The 25,304-nt window shown below is 41.3% G+C and overlaps 1 protein-coding gene across 7 annotated transcripts in view; it reads left to right on the top strand.

The window, feature by feature from the left end:
* The window catches only part of SPECC1 (sperm antigen with calponin homology and coiled-coil domains 1), a 490,142-nt gene that overhangs the window by 316,410 nt on the left and 148,428 nt on the right, over positions 1-25,304 (top strand). For 5 of the 7 annotated variants that reach the window (XM_073565374.1, XM_073565375.1, XM_073565378.1 and 2 more), the window contains 3 exons: positions 10,637-10,710; positions 12,674-12,849; positions 20,696-20,773. In XM_073565374.1, the coding sequence (XP_073421475.1) occupies positions 10,637-10,710; positions 12,674-12,849; positions 20,696-20,773 (328 nt within the window). The remainder of the gene's footprint in view (positions 1-10,636; positions 10,711-12,673; positions 12,850-20,695; positions 20,774-25,304) is intronic. The other 2 variants (XM_073565376.1, XM_073565380.1) reach the window with 1 other exon arrangement.

Genomic DNA, 25,304 nt, shown 5'->3' with positions numbered 1-25,304 from the left:
CTGGATAAGGTGCCATCCAGCTCAAGGGTATGTGCACACTATGGTGGTTTTCCTAAAGCATCTTTTTTGATGACTTTCCTACCTGCATTTTTTTTTTTTAAATGTATTTAATACTGAGTGGCTTCCAAGTGAAAGCCTCCAAAAGAATGGTCAAGGTTCTTCTTTTTTTTTTTTTTTTAACCATTTTGGGTTTACAAAGACAAAGTTCCTAAAGACTTAATATATGTGAATGTTCATTCTGTTTTAGAGTTTTTTTTTAGCACTTTTTAAGGCAGGTTCCAAGCACAAACCCTAAAGGGGTTTTACGGTTTCAGAAAACCCCTTTTCCCTGGCTGCAGGCTTAGGAGAACAAACCGTACCTTTCTCCCCTTCACCGGATTCAGTGTTGAGCCTTCACTGCTGCTCCTGGTATCTGACACCAGCAGGTCAAACACACATACATGGTATTTTACTTATACATCTACCATAAAATTGTTTGTGGATTTAGCTGCCTATCACCAGCAACACATAGACCATACCAAAAAAAGGTGAACACAAGGCCAAAATAACATATAAAAAATACAATTTTTATTGAAGCAATTAATAAAATCCAATCGACAGGTATATATGGTGGAAGATGTGGGAAAATGCACACATGATGGTGGTACATAAGCACATGCAAAGGGACGTACACATCCAGATTAATATATACTAATAATGTATAAAATGATCTCACAATTGTGATTTAACCCAAACGGGAAAAAAACCACACATAGTATATAATACCAGAGGGAAAATAATGGACACACATACAGCTGGGGTATATACCACAATCATTCCCCTTAGCTATTTCCATAAGAACCATCCCCCGTCTTTTCAGGAGGTTCCATGGCTGCAATGGTAGTCTTCTCAGGGTTAGAGGCATTGACATGTTGAATGTTGGTATTCGGGGTGGAGACACGTCTAAAAGGTTGGCCCAGTTAGATTCCAGGTGGATTTGGACACTTGGTACTGTCCATCCATCTGGATTAAATGAACATATTAGTTTTGCCCCATTCCTTTGATCGCACTGTTCTGTTTCAGTGACGCTCACGTTTTGTGTGGTCCATATTTTAATTTTATGTTTTAGTAAATTATCATCATGATGATGGCCTATGTGTGCTGGATGTGTATTGGATTGTATTTTTTATATGTTATTTTGGCCTTGTGTTCACCTTTTTTTGGTATGGTCTATGCTCCTGGTATCTGTATTGTCTGTTGCGCTGAGGCAGTGCTGTAGTCAGTAACAGCTCACTTGCTCTAAGCAGCTATTGCACCAGTCTCAACTCAGAAAGTGATGAGCGAACGTGCTTGAATATGGTGTTATCTGAACCTTCTCGGGTCCTAACCCAGTGTCTTCGGCTTGCTCGCAAAATATGTTTGAGTTCCCGCGGGTGTTCGACAGCCGCAACACATGCAGCGATTTCCTGTTTGTTAGGCTTTCCCTGCATGTGTTGCGGCTGTCAAACAGTCGTGCGACCTGTAGCTGTGGGGACTCGAACATCTTATTTGAGAACGCCTACTACATATTGCAATAGGATCTTGGAGACAGGAATACCGATTAATGCAGGTCATATATCCATGCTATCACAAGTAAAACCTGTTAATCTCCTTTTCAGAGTGCTACTAGGGGTGACAAGTTTTTAAGAATGTTATTTTGTGGCACGTAAGAAATCTTGTATGACAGGTCTGGTCACCATATTACCGGAACATGGTCCATGCATGTCACCCATTACTGTAGTAAATGTCCCATTATATCCTGTGCCGTGGGATGTAACCTAAGCTTGTGAGACCCAATGCAAAATATCCAACAGATCCCCAACGATCATGGGTCTATAATACAGGAAAGATGTATATCTTTCTATAATAGTATTTGTCTTCTCATATGGATCAAAAGGACCCCTTGGCTCTTTGACAATTGCTACACCCATCCATGTCTGTGTCAGACTAACCCCCACTAGATTTCTGCCTCTTCAAAGTCCCTGAGGGGCTTCTGTGGTCTTGTTTCCCTTCCCTGCCCCCCCACCAGTCCAGTGCTATAATCTGTAAAAGGTGATTGAACACACAACACCCACTGACTTTGTCTTTTTCCAGGCAGGAAGCTGGATGTGATTAGATAATATAGCAATAGAGGTCAACTTTGTGTGGTGTGTCAGAGGGCACGGCAATCTCAAAGGAAACTTGGGAAATCCAGACATGGAAGGGGGCGACCGTACACCCGTGATTTATGGGTAGGACTGTGCCTCCACATAACATGACTCTCCAGGATATATAACATTTACCGGGCATTATATATCTCAAGGCAGTCACAACATGAACTACATTTGCCATGTTTTGAAGCATCACGTTCCAACGCAATTGTGTTTAAGGATGCAATTATGATATGTAAGACTAATATTAGCAAAATGCCTTACGTTAAAATCCATTAATTCAACTTATTTGGGACCAAACACATGTTAGATAAGCAGACAGTCATAGAAAAGTGTATGAAATTAACTTGGAAAGAGCATTCCATGATCTAATGGGAACCTGCTGAAACTTTTATCAGAATTTACAGATGATTGGATCCTAAAATAATGGTTAAGCAGGCGCCACTACAATAGTAAAGGCGGCACACTGCATAGTGAAAAAAAAAACAGCTACAATTCTAAAAAAGGGAAAAAAAAACTAAACAAAATGTACATCCAGATTTTAAAATCCATAAAACAAGTGTACATAAATAACCACAAAGAGATAAAAACAATTAAAATAGGCATTGACTAAAGTGCCACTATAGCAGAACTCAAAAATGGGGTTCTTGACACACTCACAGGGCAATCTAATAATTATTTGTAAGGAAACAATCAACATAAATGGTGGATACAAAACTATATGACTGCTCTAATCAAAGAAATACTCAATTATGCAGAATATGTAAGATGCTGGTTGCTAATAATCGAAAGAATATACAGCTCTGGCAAAAATTAAGAGACCACTGCAAAATTTTCAGTTTGTCTGATTTTTCTCTTTATAGGTATATTTTTGAGTAAAATGTAAATTGCTCTTTTGTTCTATAAACTACCTACAACATGTCTCAGAATTTCCAAGCAATAAATTTTGTACTTATTTTCAGAAAATGAGAAATGGTCAAAATAACAAAAAAATGCAGTGCTTGCAGACCTCAAAAATGCTAAGAAAACAAGTTCATAATCATTTAGAAGCAACAATACTAATGTTTTAACTCAGGAAGAGTTCAGAAATCAATATTTTGTGGAATAACTATGACTTTTAATCACAGCTTTCATGTGTCTTGGCATGCTTTCCACTAGTCTTTCACACTGCTTTTGGGTGACCTTATGCCACTCCTGGTACAAAAATTTAAGCAGTTCTTCTTTGTTTGATGGTTTGTGACTATCCATCTTCCTCTTGATTACATTCCAGAGGTTTTCAATGGGGTTCAGGTCTGAAGATTGGGCTGTCCATGACAGGGTTTTGATGTGGTGGTCCTTAATCCACACGTTGATTGACCTAGCTGTGTGGCATGGCGCATTGTGCTGCTAGAAAAAACAGTCCTCAGAGTTGGGGAACATTGCCTGAGCAGAAGGAATCAACTGTTTTTCCAGGATAACCTTGTATGCGGCTTGATTCATATGTCCTTCGCAAAGATTATGCCCAATACCAGCCTTGCTGAAGCATCCCCAGATCATCACCGATCCTCCACCAAATTTCACAGTGGGTGCAAGGCACTGTGACTTGTACACCTCTCCAGGTCTCAGTCTAACCATTAGACGACCAGGTGTTGGGCAAAGCTGAAAATTAGACTCATCAGAGAAGATTACCTTACTCCAGTCCTCTATGGTCCAATCCTTATGGTCTTTGGCAAACTTCAGCCTGGCTCTCCTTTGCTTCTCATTGATGAAAGGCTTTTTGTAGCTTTACATGACTTGAGCCCTGCCTCTAGGAGCCTGTTGCAAACTGTTCTTGCCGTGCACTTCACCCCAGCTGCCATTTGCCATTCCTTTTGTAGGTCACTTGATGTCATCCTGTGGTTGCTGAGTGACATTCGAATAAGATGACGGTCATCCCGGTCAGTGGAGAGTCAATTTCACCCTCTGCCAGTCTGTAGCTTTGTTGTCCCCAATGTCTGCTGCTTGACCTTGTTGTAATGGACTGCCGTCTTAGAAATTTTAAGGATGGAGGCAAATGACGCTCACTTTATCCCTCTGCTAGTAAAGCCAGAATTGAGCCCTTCTTTTCCTCACACAAGACTTTTCTTTTCAACTCCTTTGGCATGGTTAAAAGTTTATTATTTCATTCCTATTTCTTTTGGGATATTACTAGCACTTATTTTGCCATCCAGCTTGTCCTATTGCAAGAGGATTGTGAACACCACAGCAGGGTTTTTTTTATACTTTCCTTCGTTAAATAAGATTTGGTTCAGGTGATCAGAAGAAGCACATTAAGTGGAATGAGGTGTACTCTGGTTGAAATTCAACTGACACTAGAATGGAATGGCTGTCAGACATGTAGAGAAGCTGATTTTTATAAAACTGTGCAGTGGTCTCTTAATTTTTGCAAGAGCTGTATATAATGTTGGTTGAAAAATGGATCAAAGGAGATCTAAATAACTACTGGAAACTTCAGCATCAAATATACATATCAATAGGCAATGAATGTAAAGGGAGGCAACAAGAGCAAGAAGTACCGTAGATGAAGTAAATACCAAAACCAGGGTATAGGAAAATACAGTTGAAACTAGAAGTTTACATATACTATATAAAAAGACACATCTGCATGTTTTTCTCAATATTAGACATGAAAACAGAATAAACCTTTCCAGTTTTAGGTCAATTAGGATTACCATAATTATTAATATTTGCCAAATGGCAAAATAATGAGAGAGAGAGAATTGTTTTAAGGCATTTTTATTACTTACTGCAAAGTCAAACGTTTACATACACTAAGATTTACTATGCCTTTAAACAATTCCGGACTGCCCATATGATGATGTCATGTGTTTGGACGCTTCTGATGTTTTTTTTTGCAACATCTGAGTTAAAGACTCACCTGTGGATGTCTTTTAATGCACACCTGAAACACACTGCTTCTTTGTGTAGCATCATGGGAAAGTCTAAAGAAATCAGCCAAGATATCAGGAAGAGAATTGTGGACTTGCACAAGTCTGGCTCATCCTTGGGTACAATTCCAAGATACCTGAAGGTGCCTCGGTCATCTGTACAAACAATTATACGCAAGTACAAACAAGATGGGAATGTCCAGCCATCATACCGCTCAGGAAGGAGATGGGTTCTGTGTTCCAGAGATGAAAGTGCTTTGGTCCGACATGTGCATATCAACCCAAGGACAAAAGCAAAAGACCTTGTGAAGATGATGGTGGAAGCTGTAAGATTGTGTCAATATCCACAGTGAAACAAGTACTGTATCAACATGGGCTGAAAGGCCACTCTGCCAGGAAGAAGACATTACTCCAAAAGAAACCTAAAAAGCCAGATTAATGTTTGCAAATGCACACAGGAAGAAAAACCTTAATATTTAGAGACATGTCCTGTGGTCTGATTAAACTAAAATTTTACTTTTTGGGCAAATGACCATCGTTATGTTTGGAGGAAAAAGGGAGATGCTTGGAAGTCTAAGGCTAGTTTCATACTAGCGTATTTTCCATGCAGCGCACGGCGCCGCTAAGCCCCGCCCCCTGCCAGCTTCCTGCCCGCCCCATCCGGTCATCGCCGTCTACTATCGCACACGGCCGCATGTGATCTGCGCACCCTATCTTTAGCATAGGGTGTGCAGACCGTGCGCTGGCCGTACGCTAGCAGGATTTTAGCGTGCGCTGCGCACTTTTGAAGGTGCGCCGAGCGCGCCAAAATGCAACATGGTGCGTTTGGCGCACATGGGCGCACCTTCAAAAGTGCGCAGCGCACGATAAAATCCTACTAGCACGCGGCCAGCGCACGGTCTGCGCACCCTATGCTAAGATAGGGTGCGCAGATCGCATGCGGCCGTGTGCGATAGTAGGCGGCGATGACCGGATGGAGCGGGTATGGAGCCGGCAGGGGGTGGGGCTTAGCGGCGCCATGCGCTGCATGGAAAATACGCTAGTGTGAAACTAACCTAAGAACACCATCCTAACTGTGAAGCACAGGGGGTGGCAGCATCATGTTGTGGAGTTGTTTTGCTGCAGGAGGGACTGGTGCACTTCACAGAATAGATGGCATCTTGGGAAAAGAAGATTATGTGGTAACATTTAAACAACATCTCAAGACATCAGCCAGGAAGTTAAAGCTTGGGTGGAAATGGGTCCAAATGGACAATGACCTGAAGCATACTGCCAAAATGGTAACAAAGTGGCTTAAGGATAACAAAGTCAATGGTTTGTAGTGGCCATCACCAAGCCCTGATCTCAATCCTATGGAAAATTTATGGGTAAAGCTGAAAAGGCCGGTGCTAGTGAGGCAACCTACAAACCTGGATCAGTTAGAATAGTTTTATCAGGAGCAATGGGCTCAAATTCCGACCAACTATTGTGAGGAGCTTGTGTTAGGATATCCCAAACGTTTCACCCAAGTCATTCAGTTTAAGGGCGATCGTACCAAATACTAATGAAATGTATGTAAACTTTTGACTTAACCGTAATTAATAAAAATGCCTTAAATCATTCTCTCTCTCTCATTATTCTGGCTTTTAGCAAATGTTAATAATTATGGTAATCCTAACTGACCTAAAACGGGAAAGGTTTATTCTGATTTCTTGTCAGATATTGAGAAAAACATGCAGATGTGTCTTTTTATACAGTGTATGTAAACTTCTAAATTCAACTATAGGTTCCCTGTGAGGGACAATGTGGTCCTATGTGTATCGCCGACACCTGGCTCCCTCAGGGGGTGGAGTATAACTCTCTGTATTGGTGCAATGTACTATTCATAAGTATATGGAAACATAGTGTTCGTTGTGATTTATACAGTGGGGCAAAAAAGTATTTAGTCAGTCAGCAATAGTGCAAGTTCCACCACTTAAAAAGATGAGAGGCGTCTGTAATTTACATCATAGGTAGACCTCAACTATGGGAGACAAACTGAGAAAAAAAAATCCAGAAAATCACATTGTCTGTTTTTTTTTCATTTTGTTTGCATATTATGGTGGAAAATAAGTATTTGGTCAGAAACAAGCAATCAAGATTTCTGGCTCTCACAGACCTGTAACTTCTTCTTTAAGAGTCTCCTCTTTCCTCCACTCATTACCTGTAGTAATGGCACCTGTTTAAACTTGTTATCAGTATAAAAAGACACCTGTGCACACCCTCAAACAGTCTGACTCCAAACTCCACTATGGTGAAGACCAAAGAGCTGTCAAAGGACACCAGAAACAAAATTGTAGCCCTGCACCAGGCTGGGAAGACTGAATCTGCAATAGCCAACCAGCTTGGAGTGAAGAAATCAACTGTGGGAGCAATAATTAGAAAATGGAAGACATACAAGACCACTGATAATCTCCCTCGATCTGGTGCTCCACGCAAAATCCCACCCCGTGGGGTCAGAATGATCACAAGAACGGTGAGCAAAAATCCCAGAACCACGCGGGGGGACCTAGTGAATGAACTGCAGAGAGCTGGGACCAATGTAACAAGGCCTACCATAAGTAACACACTACGCCACCATGGACTCAGATCCTGCAGTGCCAGACGTGTCCCACTGCTTAAGCCTGTAAATGTCCGGGCCCGTCTGAAGTTTGCTAGAGAGCATTTGGATGATCCAGAGGAGTTTTGGGAGAATGTCCTATGGTCTGATGAAACCAAACTGGAACTGTTTGGTAGAAACACAACTTGTCGTGTTTGGAGGAAAAAGAATACTGAGTTGCATCCATCAAACACCATACCTACTGTAAAGCATGGTGGTGGAAACATCGTGCTTTGGGGCTGTTTCTCTGCAAAGGGGCCAGGACGACTGATCCGGGTACATGAAAGAATGAATGGGGCCATGTATCGTGAGATTTTGAGTGCAAACCTCCTTCCATCAGCAAGGGCATTGAAGATGAAACGTGGCTGGGTCTTTCAACATGACAATGATCCAAAGCACACCGCCAGGGTAACGAAGGAGTGGCTTCGTAAGAAGCATTTCAAGGTCCTGGAGTGGCCTAGCCAGTCTCCAGATCTCAACCCTATAGAAAACCTTTGGAGGGAGTTGAAAGTCCGTGTTGCCAAGCGAAAAGCCAAAAACATCACTGCTCTAGAGGAGATCTGCATGGAGGAATGGGCCAACATACCAACAACAGTGTGTGGCAACCTTGTGAAGACTTACAGAAAACGTTTGACCTCTGTCATTGCCAACAAAGGATATATCACAAAGTATTGAGATGAAATTTTGTTTCTGACCAAATACTTATTTTCCACCATAATATGCAAATAAAATGAAAAAAAAAACAGACAATGTGATTTTCTGGATTTTTTTTTCTCAGTTTGTCTCCCATAGTTGAGGTCTACCTATGATGTAAATTACAGACGCCTCTCATCTTTTTAAGTGGTGGAACTTGCACTATTGCTGACTGACTAAATACTTTTTTGCCCCACTGTAAATAGAGGACAATCGTTTGGAATCAGAGTTAGTCGGATTTTCTCAATAGTCTGTATTTTGGAAAATTTAGACTCATAAGAAAAACAATACAGGGCTGTAATGTCAGCTCTGCAAGGATATGCCAATAATATGTGATCACTGAAGGTAGAAACTTCTAGCACCTGCTGATGTGACTGAAGATATGTTAGTGGAGTACTGTGCCTCTTCTCACTTACTAGACGTGTGTTGTGTGAGATATCGTAGTCTTGCCACAATTAACTGTGCTGCTCATCTCCATTCTGGTAGTGCCATTTATTCCATGGTGCTTTACATGTGAGGAGGGGTATACATAATAAACACCCCTTGGGGTTATTTAGTTTGGAAAATCGAAGGCTTAGGGGTGATCTTATCGCAATGTATAAATATATGCGGGGACAGTACAAAGACCTTTCTAATGATCTTTTTACTCTTAGACCTGTGACGGGGACAAGGGGGCATCCTCTACGTCTGGAGGAAAGAAGGTTTAAGCATATTCACAGACGCGGATTCTTTACTGTAAGAGCAGTGAGACTATGGAACTCTCTGCCATATGATGTTGTAATGAGTGATTCCCTACTAAAACTTAAGAAGGGACTGGATGCCTTTCTTGAAAAGTATATTACAGGGTATATACACTAGTTTCCTTAATATTGCGTTGATCCAGGGAGCTAGTCTGATTGCCGTATGTGGAGTCGGGAAGGAATTTTTTTCCCCAATGTGAAGCTTACTGTTTGCCACATGGGGTTTTTTTTTGCCTTCCTCTGGATCAACATGTTAGGGCAAGTTAGGATAGGATATGGGTTGAACTAGATGGACTCAAAGTCTCCCTTCAACCTTAATAACTATGTTACTATGTTACAAGTACAGTAGTCTTAAACAATACAAGTCACGACTGGTACAGGAGGAGAGCAGACCCTGCCCCCGAGGGCTCACAATCTGCAAGGGTCCTAGCAGTGGGACCCCCTCAGATCTTATATTGATGCCATATCCTGGTTATATATCATTAATGGTTTAAACTACAGAACACTTTAGATTATTATGCACTTTACTAAAACAAGAAAGCGCATCCTTCTCCTTCTCCTTTTTTTTTTTCTTTTCAACCATGTAACCTAAAGAAACTCGATAAGAGCCTTGATGTTAAACGTTTTTCTTCTTTTATGTGAAAGTCCTTGGAGACTTTGAAAAGAAAATCCAAAATCCATTAACTTTTTAATTTTGAAGCATCTGAGCTCACGAAAAATGACGCTGATATGATTTTTAAAAGAAAAACGGGGGCTCAGGGACTTGTGCTTTTCATCCTTTGTTGGGGGGGGGGAGTGTTTTCTTTCTACTTTGAACAATAAGGTCCCATTTATACATTCATCAGTCTCATGGGGCCATCCTGTGAAAATCACAGAAAATGGAAACCGATAAGATAGGAATATACTGTTCACTGGACCCAACCATACCAATCCGAACACGATAGTTCTTATAAATAGAGTGCAAGTGGACAAAAATGATTGAAGAAAGAGATTTGGCAAATGATCCAAGAGAATAGCAGAGTTTTGCTATCATGGAAATTTTCTTGTACCTGCAGTGGCAAAATATCAATGTGAAGAGCCTCAATGAATCATTAAATTAGAGCACTGGACTATCTACTATATAATCCCGCGGCGCTGATTGGTCTCACCCAGCCGGCTGGGACCAATCAGCGCATTCGAACGACGCACACCTCCGTCGGCAGATCTGCGGAGAGAGAGAGAGATTGATACGTTAGAATCGGGCCACCATCTAGTATATAATATTGTTACAGCCCTTATGGCTTCCTAATAAAATTTCTAATTTTTTTATATGATGATGCTAGATATGGAACATTATCAGATGCGGTTTACTATCCTTACATGGGACTGTCATATGGCGCAGCTCTACTTTACATTTCCTTAGTTATTTCACATTATCGTGGGGGAACAGCACCACCCTGTGGCGACATCATTGAATTACATCATGTCTGCATCACTCTGGAATTGAGATCTGTGTTTTTTTTTCTTATTTAGATAAAGTGGATAAACTGGAGGAACAAAAACAAGATTTGGAAAGACAACTAAAGCTCCTCACTAAGCAAATGAAGGTAAAATCGGCATCAAATGTAGAAACAATGTGGATTTTAACTATTGAAAGCTTTATTAAGCAGGATATTTTTATTTTTTTTCAATGGCATGTATGTTAAAAGTATATACCGTATATGTATTTTTTTTATGTTTACTGATGATGCTACAGAATATGTTGGTACTTTATAAATATTGCCATAATGTGCCAAGCTGTGACGGTATTCAGAACACACCTTGATAAAAAAACATTTGCTACAGAAATGGGTTAGTAATAAGGCTACATTCACAGCTGCATTCGGACATTCCATTTGCAGTTCCGCTTTAGGAGCAAACAAACATAATTAATTATTAAGGAGGCTGGGTTTTTACAAAGTTGGGAATTTTGCATCACCGGGTCTTTCATAACAATGACCGTGAACAAAGCCATAACGCTACCAGGCTAATTAAGGTCTGAAACCTTGGTCAAAGTTATCTCAGCACAAAAATTTCCAAGGGTGCCCAAATTTTTGAATTTGGCCCATTTTCCTTTTTGCAATTTTTAAAATGAAAAAAAAAAAAAAAAAAAAAATTTTCCTAAAATAAAAAGGAAATGTGTCATCTTTAACTTTAGCCCTTTTAGACATCATTTCATTTTCAACTTGCTTAACTGTTCACAATAACAGTAATTTTGACCAGGGGTGCCCAAACTTTTGCATGCCACTGCATCTCGGGACAGTAGGACAGGAACTTTTTTTTTTTTTAAGAACACCCAATTGTGGGCCTTAATTTTATTCTAAGATTTGTTAATTAAATACGGTAATTAAACTGTACTGTGCTTTGTTCATGGAACAAACCCTTTAGAAAATGGATGCTATATGGTGGCATCTGATATATATATATATATATATATATATATATATATATATATTTTGCGCAAAAATGGTTTTGAATGAATGAGTCTTATCTGACACATGGAAGAAACTAGACTAGTGGATGCTAGGTTTTTTCTTGCTTAGATTTGATCAGTGAAAAGAAATAAAATGACTAATTTGAACTACCCCATTAAGTAACATTGGTCCTAGTGCTGTACCTTTTTCATGGACAGCACTTGGACTGGAAATACGGTTGTGAGAACCTATCATTAGCTTGTTAAACTGACCACATCATGGAATCGTGGCTTCAAAGCTGGATAAAAAAAAATCATTTATATTTTTTAATTTCTCCTCTCCATCGCAGAGATGTTGGCTTGTAAAGTTTAGGTTATAATTTATGATCAGCCCAATAGGGCGTTATCAGAGATTCTTCTCTAGGGGCTTGCAATTCTTTCCCTGTATGACATTGATCATTCATATGAAAGCAGCAACATACAGGAGAACAAAGAACACGCCCCCAGAAAGTCAGAAGAACATGCCTTATCCTGTGAGATGGAATGATAGACATCCCTGATCTCTGCACCTTCTGTATAGTATAGACCAGAGCACAGTATGATTGAAAACGGCTTTCATCTCATGCAGTGAGTATGCTTATACTGAATGCTGTGAGATGAAAGTGGTTTGTAATAACACTTCGCTTTGGTCTATACTATATAGAAGGGACAAAGATCATGGCTGAGAGCAGGGCTGTCTGTCATTACGTCTCACAGGATAAGGCATGTTCTTCTGACTTTCTGGGGGTGTGTTCTTTTTCCCCTCCACAGTGCCTCATACTTATGATTGGTCAGCATCATAGAGGGAGAGAAGTACACGCCTCTAGGAAAGAATCTCTGGTAACGCCCCCTTGGACTTCACATAACTTGTAACCTAAATTTTGTAAACTAATTTCTCTGCAACAAAGATGAAAAGATATGTTTTGTTTAGCTCTGCAGCCACTGCCCTATGACATGGCCTGTTTACAATGCTAAAAATGGTGAAAAGCTCTTTTTAAATAAAATGCTGTGCTGCTCTCTGGTTTTCTTAAGTCAGTAGTGCCAAGTTTTTTGCTAACCTGTGGGTTATTCCACCATAGGAAGATGCTGAAGAGTGGAAGCGATTCCAAGCCGACCTGCAGACAGCTGTGGTCGTAGCAAATGATATCAAATGTGAAGCTCAGCAAGAGTTGCGCGCTGTGAAAAGGCGGTTGCAGGAAGAGGAAGAAAGGAATGCTCATCTTCACCGGGAACTGGAAGACGTGCGTGGGAGCAGGTCAGGATACCATTGATTTACCATTTATACTTTTTACCATTTACGGTACATTTTTACTCTATATGAAGGATTCTCCAGTATGTTCTCTGAAATGGTTGGAGCTCCAGTAGTCACACCATCACTGATCACTCTTTTTTTTACCGTATAAACAGTATATAAAACCCTTTGATTGTTATGCACCCCAATACTGCAAATATACACACTAGTCTCAATATACATAAAATGTCAATTATATATTGGAGCAATTCTCAAATATAATTTTATTGTTAGCATGGCTCCTTTAATATATGACATTTTATTAGGAAATCCTGTTTATTCAGTGATTTGTCGCAGTATAAAGTTATTAAATACAAGGTTAAATTTTATCGAAAACCTCCGTGAATGGCTCACTTGCTTTATATTTTAAGAATAAAAGAATTCCTTTTTAAAGGGGCTTTAACATTGATCGGTGGGGGTGCAACATACGGTACATACGCCAATCAGCTGTTCCCGGTGTCGACAGTGGCCGGAACTGCTCAGTTACAGAGCAGCACAGCTTAGTCAACTCTATTGTGGCCGTGGTTGGGTACTACACATCCGCCACCTATTAAAATTAATAGGGGAAGGGGGGGCGGTGGACAGTACTATTCCATCAACGGAGCTGTGCAGCTCCATAACTGAGCAGTTCCGGCCACCACCGACACCAGGAACATTGACCTATCCAAAGGGTAGGCCATCCATGTTAAAGTCTCAGACCACTCCTTTAATCCCCATTCCAATTAGTATGGTGCCATATATCCAGCAACATGCAAGGGGCAGAGTTGCTGGTACCTAGTCGGCAATGAACTCACTCTTCCGACACTTCTGTAATATAGAAGTTGGACAATGGAATTTGGATGCTGCCCAACAAGAGAATATCCTCATCATTGGTAGATTTGGCCATGATTACTATTTGTCATATGTGCAATCTGTTGACAATGACTGTTGTGTTTTTACTTATGTTATTTGCTTTTTGATTCTAGTATTAGTGTTGTATAATCCAGTTCTACACACAATATGATTGACGTATAAATGCTAGCATGGCAGAATGTGATAGATTGACATCAGAGACATTGGTAGCACATGAACGTGACACTGGTCATAGTCACACTCCTGGGGATCTGCATTACCTGCTCTGTGTTTGCGCTTCTGCTAATCCATACTTGTTATATGTTTTCTGCTACATAAGTGTATTTTATGATACATTAATATTACTAGCGTTTATGTACGTAAATACATTTTGTGTTACTTTTTAAAACACTATGACTTATCCTTTAAAGGGGTTTTTCCGTGGTACAATATTTATGGCATTCCCAAATCGTTGTGGGGTCACCTGAATAAAAGGGCAAAACTTGAGGCTAAACACTATTGTATTTGCCTCTCAGCTGAGAGATCGACTCTTGTTTTCAAACTGTGATTGTACACAGGAGTACTCTCATTTAGAATCTTGGGAATGGTGAGGGACTGAAAAAGTACAGTTGTGCTCAAAAGTTTACATACCCAGGCAGAATTTTTGCTTTCTTGGTGTTTATTTCAGAAAATATGAATGATAACATTTATTGTCAAACTACTGTGTTTTCTCTTTTTAAATAATGACAACCCAAAACATCCAAATGACCCTGATCGAAAGTTTATACAGTATACCTTGGTGATTTTGGCCTGATAACATGCACAGAAGTTGACACAAATGGGTTTGATTGGCTACTAACGGTAACATCCTCACCTGTGACCTGTGACAAATGCCAGGAAAATTGTTTGGGATGCAAAGAAAAACCCAAAAATAAAATCAGCTGAAATACTGGACTCTCTGAAAATTAGCGGTGTGGCTGTTTCAAGATGCACAATTAGGAGGCACTTGAAGAAAAATGGGCTGCATGGTCGAGTCACCAGAAGAAAGCCATTACTACGCAAATGCCACAAAGTATCTCGCCTACAATATGCAAAACAGCACAGAGACAAGCCTCAAGACTTCTGGAACAAGGTAATTTGGAGTGATGAGACCAAAATTGAACTTTTTGTCCACAAGCATAAACGTTACATTTGGAGAGAGGTCAACAAGACCTATGATGAAAGGAATACCATTCCTACTGTAAAGCACGGAGGTGGATCACTGATGTTTTGGAGATGTGTGAGCTACAAAGGCACAGGAAACTTGGTCAGAGTTGAAGGAAAGATGAATGCAGCACGTTATCAGAAAATACTGGAGGCAAATTTGCAATCATCAGCCCGGAAGCTGCGCATGGGACGTACTTGGATGTTCCAACATGACAATGGTCCAAAACACAAGGCCAAGTCGACCTGTCATTTTCTACAGCAGAACAAAGTAAAGGTTCTGGAGTGGCCATCTCAGTCTCCTGACCTCAATATCATTGAGTCACTCTGGGGAGATCTCAAGTGCCCAGTTCATACTAGACAGCCCAGGAATTTACAGGTACTGGAGGCTTTTTGCCAAGAAGAGTGGGCAGCTTTACCATCTGAGAAAATAAAGAACATCATCCACAACTGCCGCAAAAGACTTCAAGCTGCCATTGATGTTAGATGGGATAATACATGGTATTAAGAAATGGGGCATGTGAACTTTTGATCAGAGTCATTTGGCTTTCTTCTGGCGACTCGACCATGCAGCCCATTTTTCTTCAAGTGCCTCCTTATTCTGCATCTTGAAACAACCACACCATTAGTTTTCAGAGAGTCCAGTATTTCAGCTGATGTCAATTGTGGGTTTTTCTTTGCATCTCAAACAATTTTCCTGGCATTTGGCACAGGTCACAGGTGAAGATGTTACCTTTAGTAGCCATTCAAACCCATTTGTGTCAACTTCTGTGCATGTTATCAGTCCTAAATCACCAGGGTATGTAAACTTTTCATCAGGGTCATTTGGATGTTTTGGGATGTCATTATGATTTAAAAAGAGAAAACACAGTAGTTTGACAATAAATGGCTTCACCCAACCACTAACCATGAGTGGAGAAAAAGGTTTGGAGTTATCATTTATATTCTCTGAAAAACACTAAGAAAGCAATAATTCTGCCAGGGTATGTAATCTTTTGAGCACAACTGTTATGCTTAGTTCCTGCTGGTTAGAGGATCTAAGGGAATATCCTTTCTTGTCACTCCTGCATGCTTTTACCCTGTGCAGAGGTTGTGATGAAACACCAAGGACACTGTATGGGCTATAACTCAATGAGAGGGGGGTGCAAAATTTTATTCTGGGCTGAAACTGACTTTTCAGGTTTTTTTCTATGTGTGTTACATTAAATGCCTCTTTTGCCAATAATTCAAATTACATTTCATAATAATAATTAATATTCCCTCGGCTCTTGTTCTCAGTCCTTGTCCTCCTGGATTTTTAGGTCTTCCAGTTTTGTATAAGTTGCACCTATAGTCCTTCCCCTGTTATGGTAGTCTGGGTCTGTAATTGCTATTTTCTTTTTGTGTTCAATGGCGAAAACATCACACAAGCTCCTGTAAGACTGCAACTTGCAGCAAATGAATGTCCAATCATGTAAAACATGGAATGACTATAGCCACAAGCCTGAGAGTCTCGTATTGCGAGTGGATCACCATTCTGGCCCATAATTCCCTCCTTTGATGTCCAAAAACAGCAGCAACCAAATTGGTTATTCACTTTACCAATTTGCTCCAAGTAAGGAGTCCAACTATGGAAACACTGGTGTCATCTGCTGTTGGTTTGGTCATCATACACTAAGATTTAATCTTCCATTTATGTCATTTTGACTCCGTGCAGCACATAGTATTATGTTTTCCTTTCTTCTTTGGATCAATTTTCTCTCTCCAGTCATAAAGACAGACACGCCGACGTCTTGGGGACAGAATTTGTAGCTGGAGTCGTAAACACAGTACATGATATTGGTAATCTCCGTGCAGACGGCAGAGTCTGCCATGTGTTTGTTGTGGTAGGGTTTGTCTCTTATAATACATAGCCTCGTTTCCTTGGCTCCTCGTTAGTCTTAATTGTGGAACTATAAGGCACCAACAATGGTATTTGACTATTTTTTTCTATTAGAATTCTCAGTTCCTCAGCACCCAAATCTTTATACAAATATTCAGGAGATCTTTGTTCATAGCACAGATAAGTCTACAATTAGCTGTGCAAACAAACTGAACTAAGTGAACAGTCAGAATCAGCGTTATTTATTAATTCGTTTTAAAAAGAAAATTGCAATTTAGCAGTTTTTTGTTATAGTTTCAGATATTTCAGCAATAGCATGGTGTTCTGTACGGGATCCTTTTGTTTTTTTTCTTTTCGTAGCTCGGGATTTAGTGTATTTAGTCATATGGCCACAATCAAAATCTAGAACATACAAAGATCAGGGCATTAAAGGGATATTCACATCTTCAAGATACTATCCCAATATGTAGTAGATGTCATAGTATTAATAGCAAATACCTCCAATTAGAAATGTAACGGCATTCACACTTTTTAAATGTGCTACTTGACAAGGTAAAATAGTTAAACAGTAGCGATTGCGGCTAGCGCCAATCGCTGTGACGGGCATATGCTGGCTATGTGTTACAGCTGGTATCTGCCTCTATGTAGCTGGAATACCTCCTGAGCCTGCTCAATACATGCGCACCCTGACCATAACATGCATGTGCAGCATAGTGTGCAAAGCGAGAGATTTAGCCCCTTAACGACCGCCGATACGCCTTTTAACGCTGGCAGTTAAGGGTACTTATTCCTCAGCACCACTATTTAACGGCGCTGAGAAATAAGTGTATAGCGTCCCCAACCACTGGAATTTCTCCGGGGTCTCGGCTACCGAGGGTAGCCAAGACCCCGGAGAATGGGATTCGAGTTGATTTTTACCGACCCCAGTGTTGTGATCACCATTATTCACTGAATAACTGACCGCAAAAAAAAGTCAGATTTCCCATTTATTTCTCTCTCCTCTGAAATGGGGTCCCCCGGGCCACCCCCCCAGTACCTGCAATGTCCTCCTGTCCTTCTGGCTATGTCCCCCGGCCCTCTGCATTTTCTTCCAGGAAAAAAATGGCGGGCGCATGCGCAGTGCGCCCTCCGAGATCTGCCGACACCCTGCAACAATAGGAGATTTCTCCTATAGGTTCATTTTGATCACTGTGATAGACCCTTAGAAATGGGGGGTTCCACTGTTTAGGTACATCATAGGGCTTCCAAATGCGACATGGAGCCCGCCGTTGATTCGAGACAATTTTGAGTTCAAAAAGTAAAACGGTGCTCCCTCCCTTCTGAACCCTGCATGCACCCAAACAGTGGCTTTCTGCCTCATACAACTATGAGGATGGAAAAATACAGTTATGGCTCTTGGAAGAAGGGCAGGAAAAAACAAAAATTGAACATAGCCCGGGGTTGAAGGGGTTAAAATCCTTGTAATAGCCATATAATGGCAGCATGAGTGCCACCTGCAGGCTCCATTCTTCAGATGTTCATGATGGGTTTACTAACTAAAAAAAATCTGATCTATAAAATGTAATTCGGGTTAGGGAGGCACCTACTTTATTCCTAATTGTGTAGACTGTTCTTATGCAGCACTTACAAAGCATTAAGGCTTATTTCACACTTGCGTTTTTTTGCGCTGTGTGCGCAGTGCAAATGCGCATAAAAAACGCATCATGCGCTTTTATGCGTTTTTTGGGGGTTTTGCGCATGGTTTTTACAAAAAAAGCATGCTTTTTTGCACTGACGTGCGCATTACCATGCGCACGTCAGCGCTCCCATAGGCTATAATGTGTTTGTGGGTGGATTTTGTGCGCATGCGTTTTTTCCAGACAGGTCAGACGCACAAAAAATGCAACAGGATACATTTTGTGCGCCCGGGCGCACACTGCAAAAAAACGCATGCGCATACAAACACGTACAAATGCATGTCTATGCGCACCCATGTTAAGTATAGGTAAAAAAACGCATGCGCATGTTTGCGCAAAAACACAGCGCAAAACAGCGCAAGTGTGAAACTAGCCTAAGTCCAACATTTCCACTAGTGTGGAAGTATTGTCATATGGATTTTGGAACACTAGGATGGTGCTTAATAATTCAAAATGAACACTTTTTTTGTGTAAAATAGACTTTAGTATAAAGTATATAGGAGCTCTTTGTCAAAAATGACATTTAAGTAGATGATCCTATGAAAACGTTCTTCTTACTGACTCTCCAGTTTGTAAAACTGATGTTATTAAACATTTTTAAGTCATTCTTAATTAATACAAGGCATACTGTGTTCAGAAACCTCATCTCTTGGTCAGAGTGTAAGTGATTACAAAGAGCGTGTCTCTCTCTCGAGGATCCGTCCTGTATCACACAGACAACCCGTTGATGTGAATGGACCTCTGTGTCTGTGTGTCTGGTTGAGCCTAGAATGTATGTGCTCTTGGTAGTATGTGTGTATGTATGTGCTCTGTATTCATGTGTGTATGTGCTCGGAGTATACATGCGTGTGTGCTATGTGTGTCTGTCACATATGGTGTATGTATGTACTGTATGTAGCATCCACATTTAGAAATAATGTCAGCGTAGATGAATGTCAGCCCAACGAACAAGCTAAATGCTGCTCATTCATCAGGTGATTGGATTGTTTATGGCAGAACAAAAAATCATTGTTCTCGGCAGCACGTCACCCAGTGTAAACTGCAGATGTGCTGCTGATAACCTTATACTGTATGGGGACAAATTGATCTATCAGTGATTGTTTTGTGCCCATCCTTCTTCGTCAACCTGTGTAAAGTTACTGTCACACTTAGCGATGCACCAGCGATCCCGACCAGCGATATGACACGGTCAGGATCGCTGGTACATCGCTAAGTGGTCGCTAGTGAGCTGCCACACAGGCAGATCTCACCAGCGACATAGCAGGGGTCGGGGGTCGCTAATTACCTGTCAGACGAGGCGATCCTGACGTCCTCCCGCCTGCGTCCACGTGTCGCTCGTCTCTCCACAGGAAGCCCAGCAGGAAGCTGACAACGAGAAACGGTCCAGGACGTTCTCGCGCGATCAGCGATAACCAGCGGGGGAGCGGTCGGAGGTAAGTATCAGACATAGCGATATCGCTAGCAATATCGCTATAACGTCGCAAAAACCAGTGATGTTATAGCGATATTGCTAGCGATATCGCTTAGTGTGACAGGCCCTTAAAAGGCCGGCAAACAAGCGCCAAACCACTTCAATATTGTCAATTGCTCCCATTTAATGGTCTAAACTCAGTGCATGTAAATGCAACCGAAATGTTTGAGTGTGATGGTGCAATGTTGGCATTTAGGGGCTCCACTTTAAACTTTTGCCCAGAGCCCTACTTTGTCTAAAACTGGGCCTGATAACAGATATGTTGCGGACTTAAAAATTCATCATTGAAAAAAGATGGTTATATGTGGATGGACTTTTGTAAACCCCATTTGCATGTATTGTACTGATTTTATTACAGAATTTGGTCGGTAAAATCTTCATCAAATCCACCACATCTAAACATGACCTGACTGTATTGTGCCGTACACTAATCAGAATCATCAAATATGTTGAGGTTTTAGTAGATTTCCACCCAGAGACTTCTACATTTCCAGAAGTTGTCGTGCCTAGATCTCAGTTTATACTTTAACATCACTGGGTATCATTATGAACAAAACATTACTACCTGCCACTTGATGAGTCTTTTTCCCCAACAATTGTAAATATATTTAAAGTCTGGATTTTGGAGGACACATGGCTTTCAGCCTGAGGTTCGCTTTTTGGACAAGTTCTGTGTAGACTCTTCCCAGTTAGATGCTTTGAACATCACATAGGACATACAGTACTTTCCTGGCTCGTCTTACCTGATGTCATCCTTCTGCTGTTAAGGGGGAAAAAGATGCTCACGGCTGGAGATCTCCTGAAAGCTGGCAAACTAGATACTGATGCAAGCAACATAAAACAGAGGTAAGATGCCGGAAAGGGACGTAAGGGGTAAACCTATGCTTAGTTACTGAGCTGCCTTAAATTTTGCATTGAGGGAGCGGAGTGATAGCCAGTATGTCAAAGGTTTTAAAGGTGTGCAAAGGCAGCTGTCACTTTCAGGCCTTAACACCACTAAGCCAAAAGACCCTCCACCATATTCTTAGAAAGCAGTATTAAAAATGGCACAAAGTAGGTGGCGGTCCTATTACAGATTTTGCATCAGAGCCTGGAGCTCTCAAGTTTCGTCTACGGTTATGACTGTCTTTCATTTTCCACACGTGTTTCCCATACACCTAGGAGCATACATGACTATCTCTATAGTGAACCTAGGGGATTTGCTCCTGAACATTGGGCCCAGTCCACACATCCGCATTTCACCTTCATTTCTGGTCTGGCCGTGGGTCTCCTGACCGGAGCGAACTGCCTCATACTGTATATACCTATGAGGCTGGCACTTCGGGTTAGTAGACCCACAGCCAGTCGGTACACCAACTGTTAGTTGTGGATGTGTGAAGCCGGCCTTAGGGTGTGTGCACATGTTGCGGATTCTGCTGCGGATTTCACTAAATCCGCAGGTCAAAAGACCTGCGTTTTACCTGCGGATTAGCCTGCGGTTTTCCCCTGTGTTTTGACACCTGATCATGGAGCAGGTGTCAAACTGCTGCGGAATCCGCACAAAGAAATGACATGCTGCGGATTTAAAACTGCAGCAAATCCACGCGGAAAAATCTGCAGCATGTGCACAGCGTTTTTTGTTTTGCATTGATTACAATGCTACTGTACAACGCAGCAGAATCCGCAACGTGTGCACATACCCTTAGGCAGAGTTGCCATTTTATAGTGGGGTACATTTGTGTGACAACCCGGTGAATACTTTCATAATGGTTGTAATGATTCAGGGAGGTTTACTAAAATTATTCCACCTTAAAGGGGTTGTCCGGTCCAAAATGGTAAGTCTGCAGTCACTCTGTGTGACTGCGGACTTATGAACCCCTCCAGCGCATGCACTGTGCTCTGCGGGGATTCGACCGTTTCTGAGCCGGGACCGGAGGGTATGTATGAGTTATACATCCTCCATGTCCTAGTAAATTGGAAGTAAATGCAGCAGCCACAGTGGGGTAATTACATTTCATTCACTGAAAAGATATTCGGGCAGATTTATGAAACCTGTCTGTGTTGCCTGTAGAGCAGCTTTCATTTTTCAAAAGTTAAATATAAAATGAAACCTGTTCTGTGCTTGGTTCCTATATGCAACAAAGACCGTTTCATATATATACTCCAGTGCTTTCGTCTTCTCAGTCATGAAGGACATTTTTGCAGAAGTGACAGCAGAAAAAGCAGCCATACTTTAAAATGATCTCTCCATGCACACACACATACCGCCAAGTCTATATCATAGTTCTATACATAGTCCTATATGGCATAGTTCATTTTGCATTCTTTACACTCCTATTAGCATATTTGTTGCGTGACTATATTATACTTTCCTACAATCACAAAATGTAAAAATGCCCCATACAAAAATATGGTGAAAGCGATTTCATGTAAAAACCCCCTCAAAAGAAAAGAGAATATTTCCTCCTTATCAGTCCAAAAAAGTGAAATTTCCAGGAGGTAAAAATTTGCTCTCTTATAGTGCAGACTGAATCATGCATACTGGATGTACTCGTACTTTGTTCCCTTTATTTTTTCCTATCTCTTGGTTGAATTTGATGGACATACAGTTGTGTGAAAAAGTGTTCGCTCCCTTCCTGATTTCCTATTCTTTTGCATCACTTTTCCACACAGGACCTTCTAGGTTTGGATTTCTTTTTCCCTAAATAATAAAGATCTTCATTAAAAAACGGCATTTTCTAATTACTTGTCTTATCTTTGTCTAATATTTAAATGTATTTGTTGATCTGAAATATTTAAGTGTGACAGACATGCAAAAGAATAGTAAATCAGGAAGGGGGTAAACACTTTTTCACACCACTGTACGTATTTTTTTTTTCAGCTGTACTAATTTATCAGCTTCATGTCGACGGACAACGCTGTGACTGATCATGTGCTATTTGGCCATTTGACCGATGCTCCCAATCAGTGATCAGTCAAGTGGCCAAATGTCATGTAATTTTTAGCTAGGGTTTTAGCTAGGTGGTGGAGGTTAGGGTTTATTGTTCCCTATGCAACAATTTTCTGATGTCAAAAAGTCACCAAATTTGACACAAGACTGATTTGCGAAAAAATTTTAGCAAATTTTTACATCTAAACAGTGACTGGGCATAGGAAAAGGTTGTGTGGCAAACCTTCCCATGACAAATTTACTGTAAATGCATACAGTATACCTACCGTAAACTGTTTTCATTTTATGGCACACAGGCTACACTAAATATACCCGTGCGCTTCATAAAGTTGACATAGTCTTAAACCTAAAGCCTTCTGGAGAAAATTCTGTAGGGAAATGCCTGTGTTAATAAATTTCCCCCTACAAATGTATAATTAATAAAAATATAAGTACTTGTACATTCCCCATTCCTCTTACTCACTGCTGGCCAAAAATCTGGAGTATTCCCCAACAAGTAACTCCATTGTAAGCCAATGAGTCCATAGGACAGTTATGCATCAGCATATAACTTTTTGGTTTGGCTTCTTTTGTGTAGGAAAGCTTGGTCTACCATGCTTCCCTTTGCCTTGACATAATAAAGATGTATAGGGGTGGTAGACATTCTTTTTTACAAATAAGAGCCGTGATCAGTGTACGCCGCTGCATGCCTATACAGTAGGGTGGTATCAGTCACAGGCAGGTATATGTTAGAGAATAAACCAATATACATCTCCAATGTAACCTAAAGGATGATATGACAAAAGCCTAAAGTGCCCCCCATACACATTAGATTAATGATGACGGCACTCATTCATATAGATAGGTTCGGCCGACACCCATATGTATAAGGGGGCACCATTCGACAGATTTTGCAGGGAGATGTCGATTGGGCATGTCCAGTTTCAGATTGCTGATTGTTTTCTTCCCCCATTGATAATACATCTCTTGCTGGCGTCCTTCTCGTAGAGAGCACAGGAGCGCTCCAGAAGAAAAAGTGCTCCTGTGTATGGGAGAGAAGACTGAGATGACTGCCGGCCAAACAATCGACCAAAGTATCATTTCATGTGTATGCCAACCTCAAAGGGGACCAGTTTTGTCATATATCAACTAAAAGTATTCCCTTATTCAGCGCCTGTGCTGTATTCCGTAAATGCTTATATAACCCCCAGACTCCCTCTGTATACCCCCCAAAAATCTTGCTCGCCGTCCTCCCTCTTTAACCGATGGGGAGGATGCCTCGCGTCTTCCACATTACCAGGTGAAATCTTGCACCTGCTCACAGAAATCGCAGTTCGCACATGCGCAACTGTGCTTCAATCTACTGCGGGCGCATGCGCACTTATATTTTTGGCTCTGCCTGCAGTAGGTCAAAGCATAGTGCGTAGGTGCGAGCTGCAATTTCTGTGCGCAGGCACAAGATTTTGCCTGGCAATGTGGATGAGTTGAGGAGTCATCCACGTCAATTAAAGAACGAGGAAGGCGAGCAGCAGCCCCATGGAAGGAGGGATTTAAACCACGCCCATCAGACCTGGCCAACCGGATTACCATACAGCGTAAAAAAGGTTTTTTGGGGAGTCGGGGTTATATGAGCATTTATACAATGCAGCACCGGCGCTGAATAAAGTGATAGTTTTAGTTGATATATCACAAAACTGGTGACAGGTTCCCTTTAAGGCAGTGCCCAGTCCAACTTTGTGTATCCTGACCCTAACTAACGGCCTCATACATGCTGATGAGTCTGTTAGTTGGGCTCAGGAGACCCAGAGACAGTCGGGGCACTTGGGTCTGTACACGAACATGAAACATGGACATGTGAGGGAAGCCCAAGGTCGGGTTCACATGGGCTTATGTCATGGTCCGTATATGTCCCACAATACTCGGACTGACCTTGGGGACTACCCTGGACTTACTACTTCATAGACAAATATTAGTCAGTGAGCTCGGGTTGGGAAACCCATGGGCAGTCCGTTCTTCGCATATTGTAAATGACCGTAAAATATGTTTGACTGAACCCAGCCGCTTTGGAAATCAGGACAGTCGCGTCCGTAAATTGAGGACATGGCTGTCTCCGTCTGTATCTCTGAGTGCCTGACCACATGCAGATGGGTGCAGGAGCTGCCCTTACGTTACATTACATGCACTATTCTGGTCTGTAACATGGACCGAAGTAGGGCATACTAGGAATCTATTCCGCGAAGGCCATCAGTCCGCAGTGTAGATCAGCCAAGTGCACTGGTACGTTAGTTTTTTGGTGTCCATGTGACAGATGATATACTTATCCGAACAAGCCCTAACTGAAATAATAATTCTACTCTTCATTCTAAGGAGAAGAGGTAAACTCCAGATCTTCTGGTTTAATCCCATACGGCATCGGTGCGAACCATAGAGCCCTTCTGTCTCCCCATATAACTAATACATTTCAGCTGC

Source organism: Dendrobates tinctorius, unplaced genomic scaffold (genome assembly GCF_039654945.1).
Source record: "Dendrobates tinctorius isolate UK_male_01 unplaced genomic scaffold, ASM3965494v1 ptg000016l, whole genome shotgun sequence".
Lineage (NCBI taxonomy): Eukaryota > Metazoa > Chordata > Amphibia > Anura > Dendrobatidae > Dendrobates > Dendrobates tinctorius.
The sequence above is the reverse complement of the archived record's forward strand: the minus strand, read 5'-3'. Positions and strand labels throughout refer to the sequence as shown.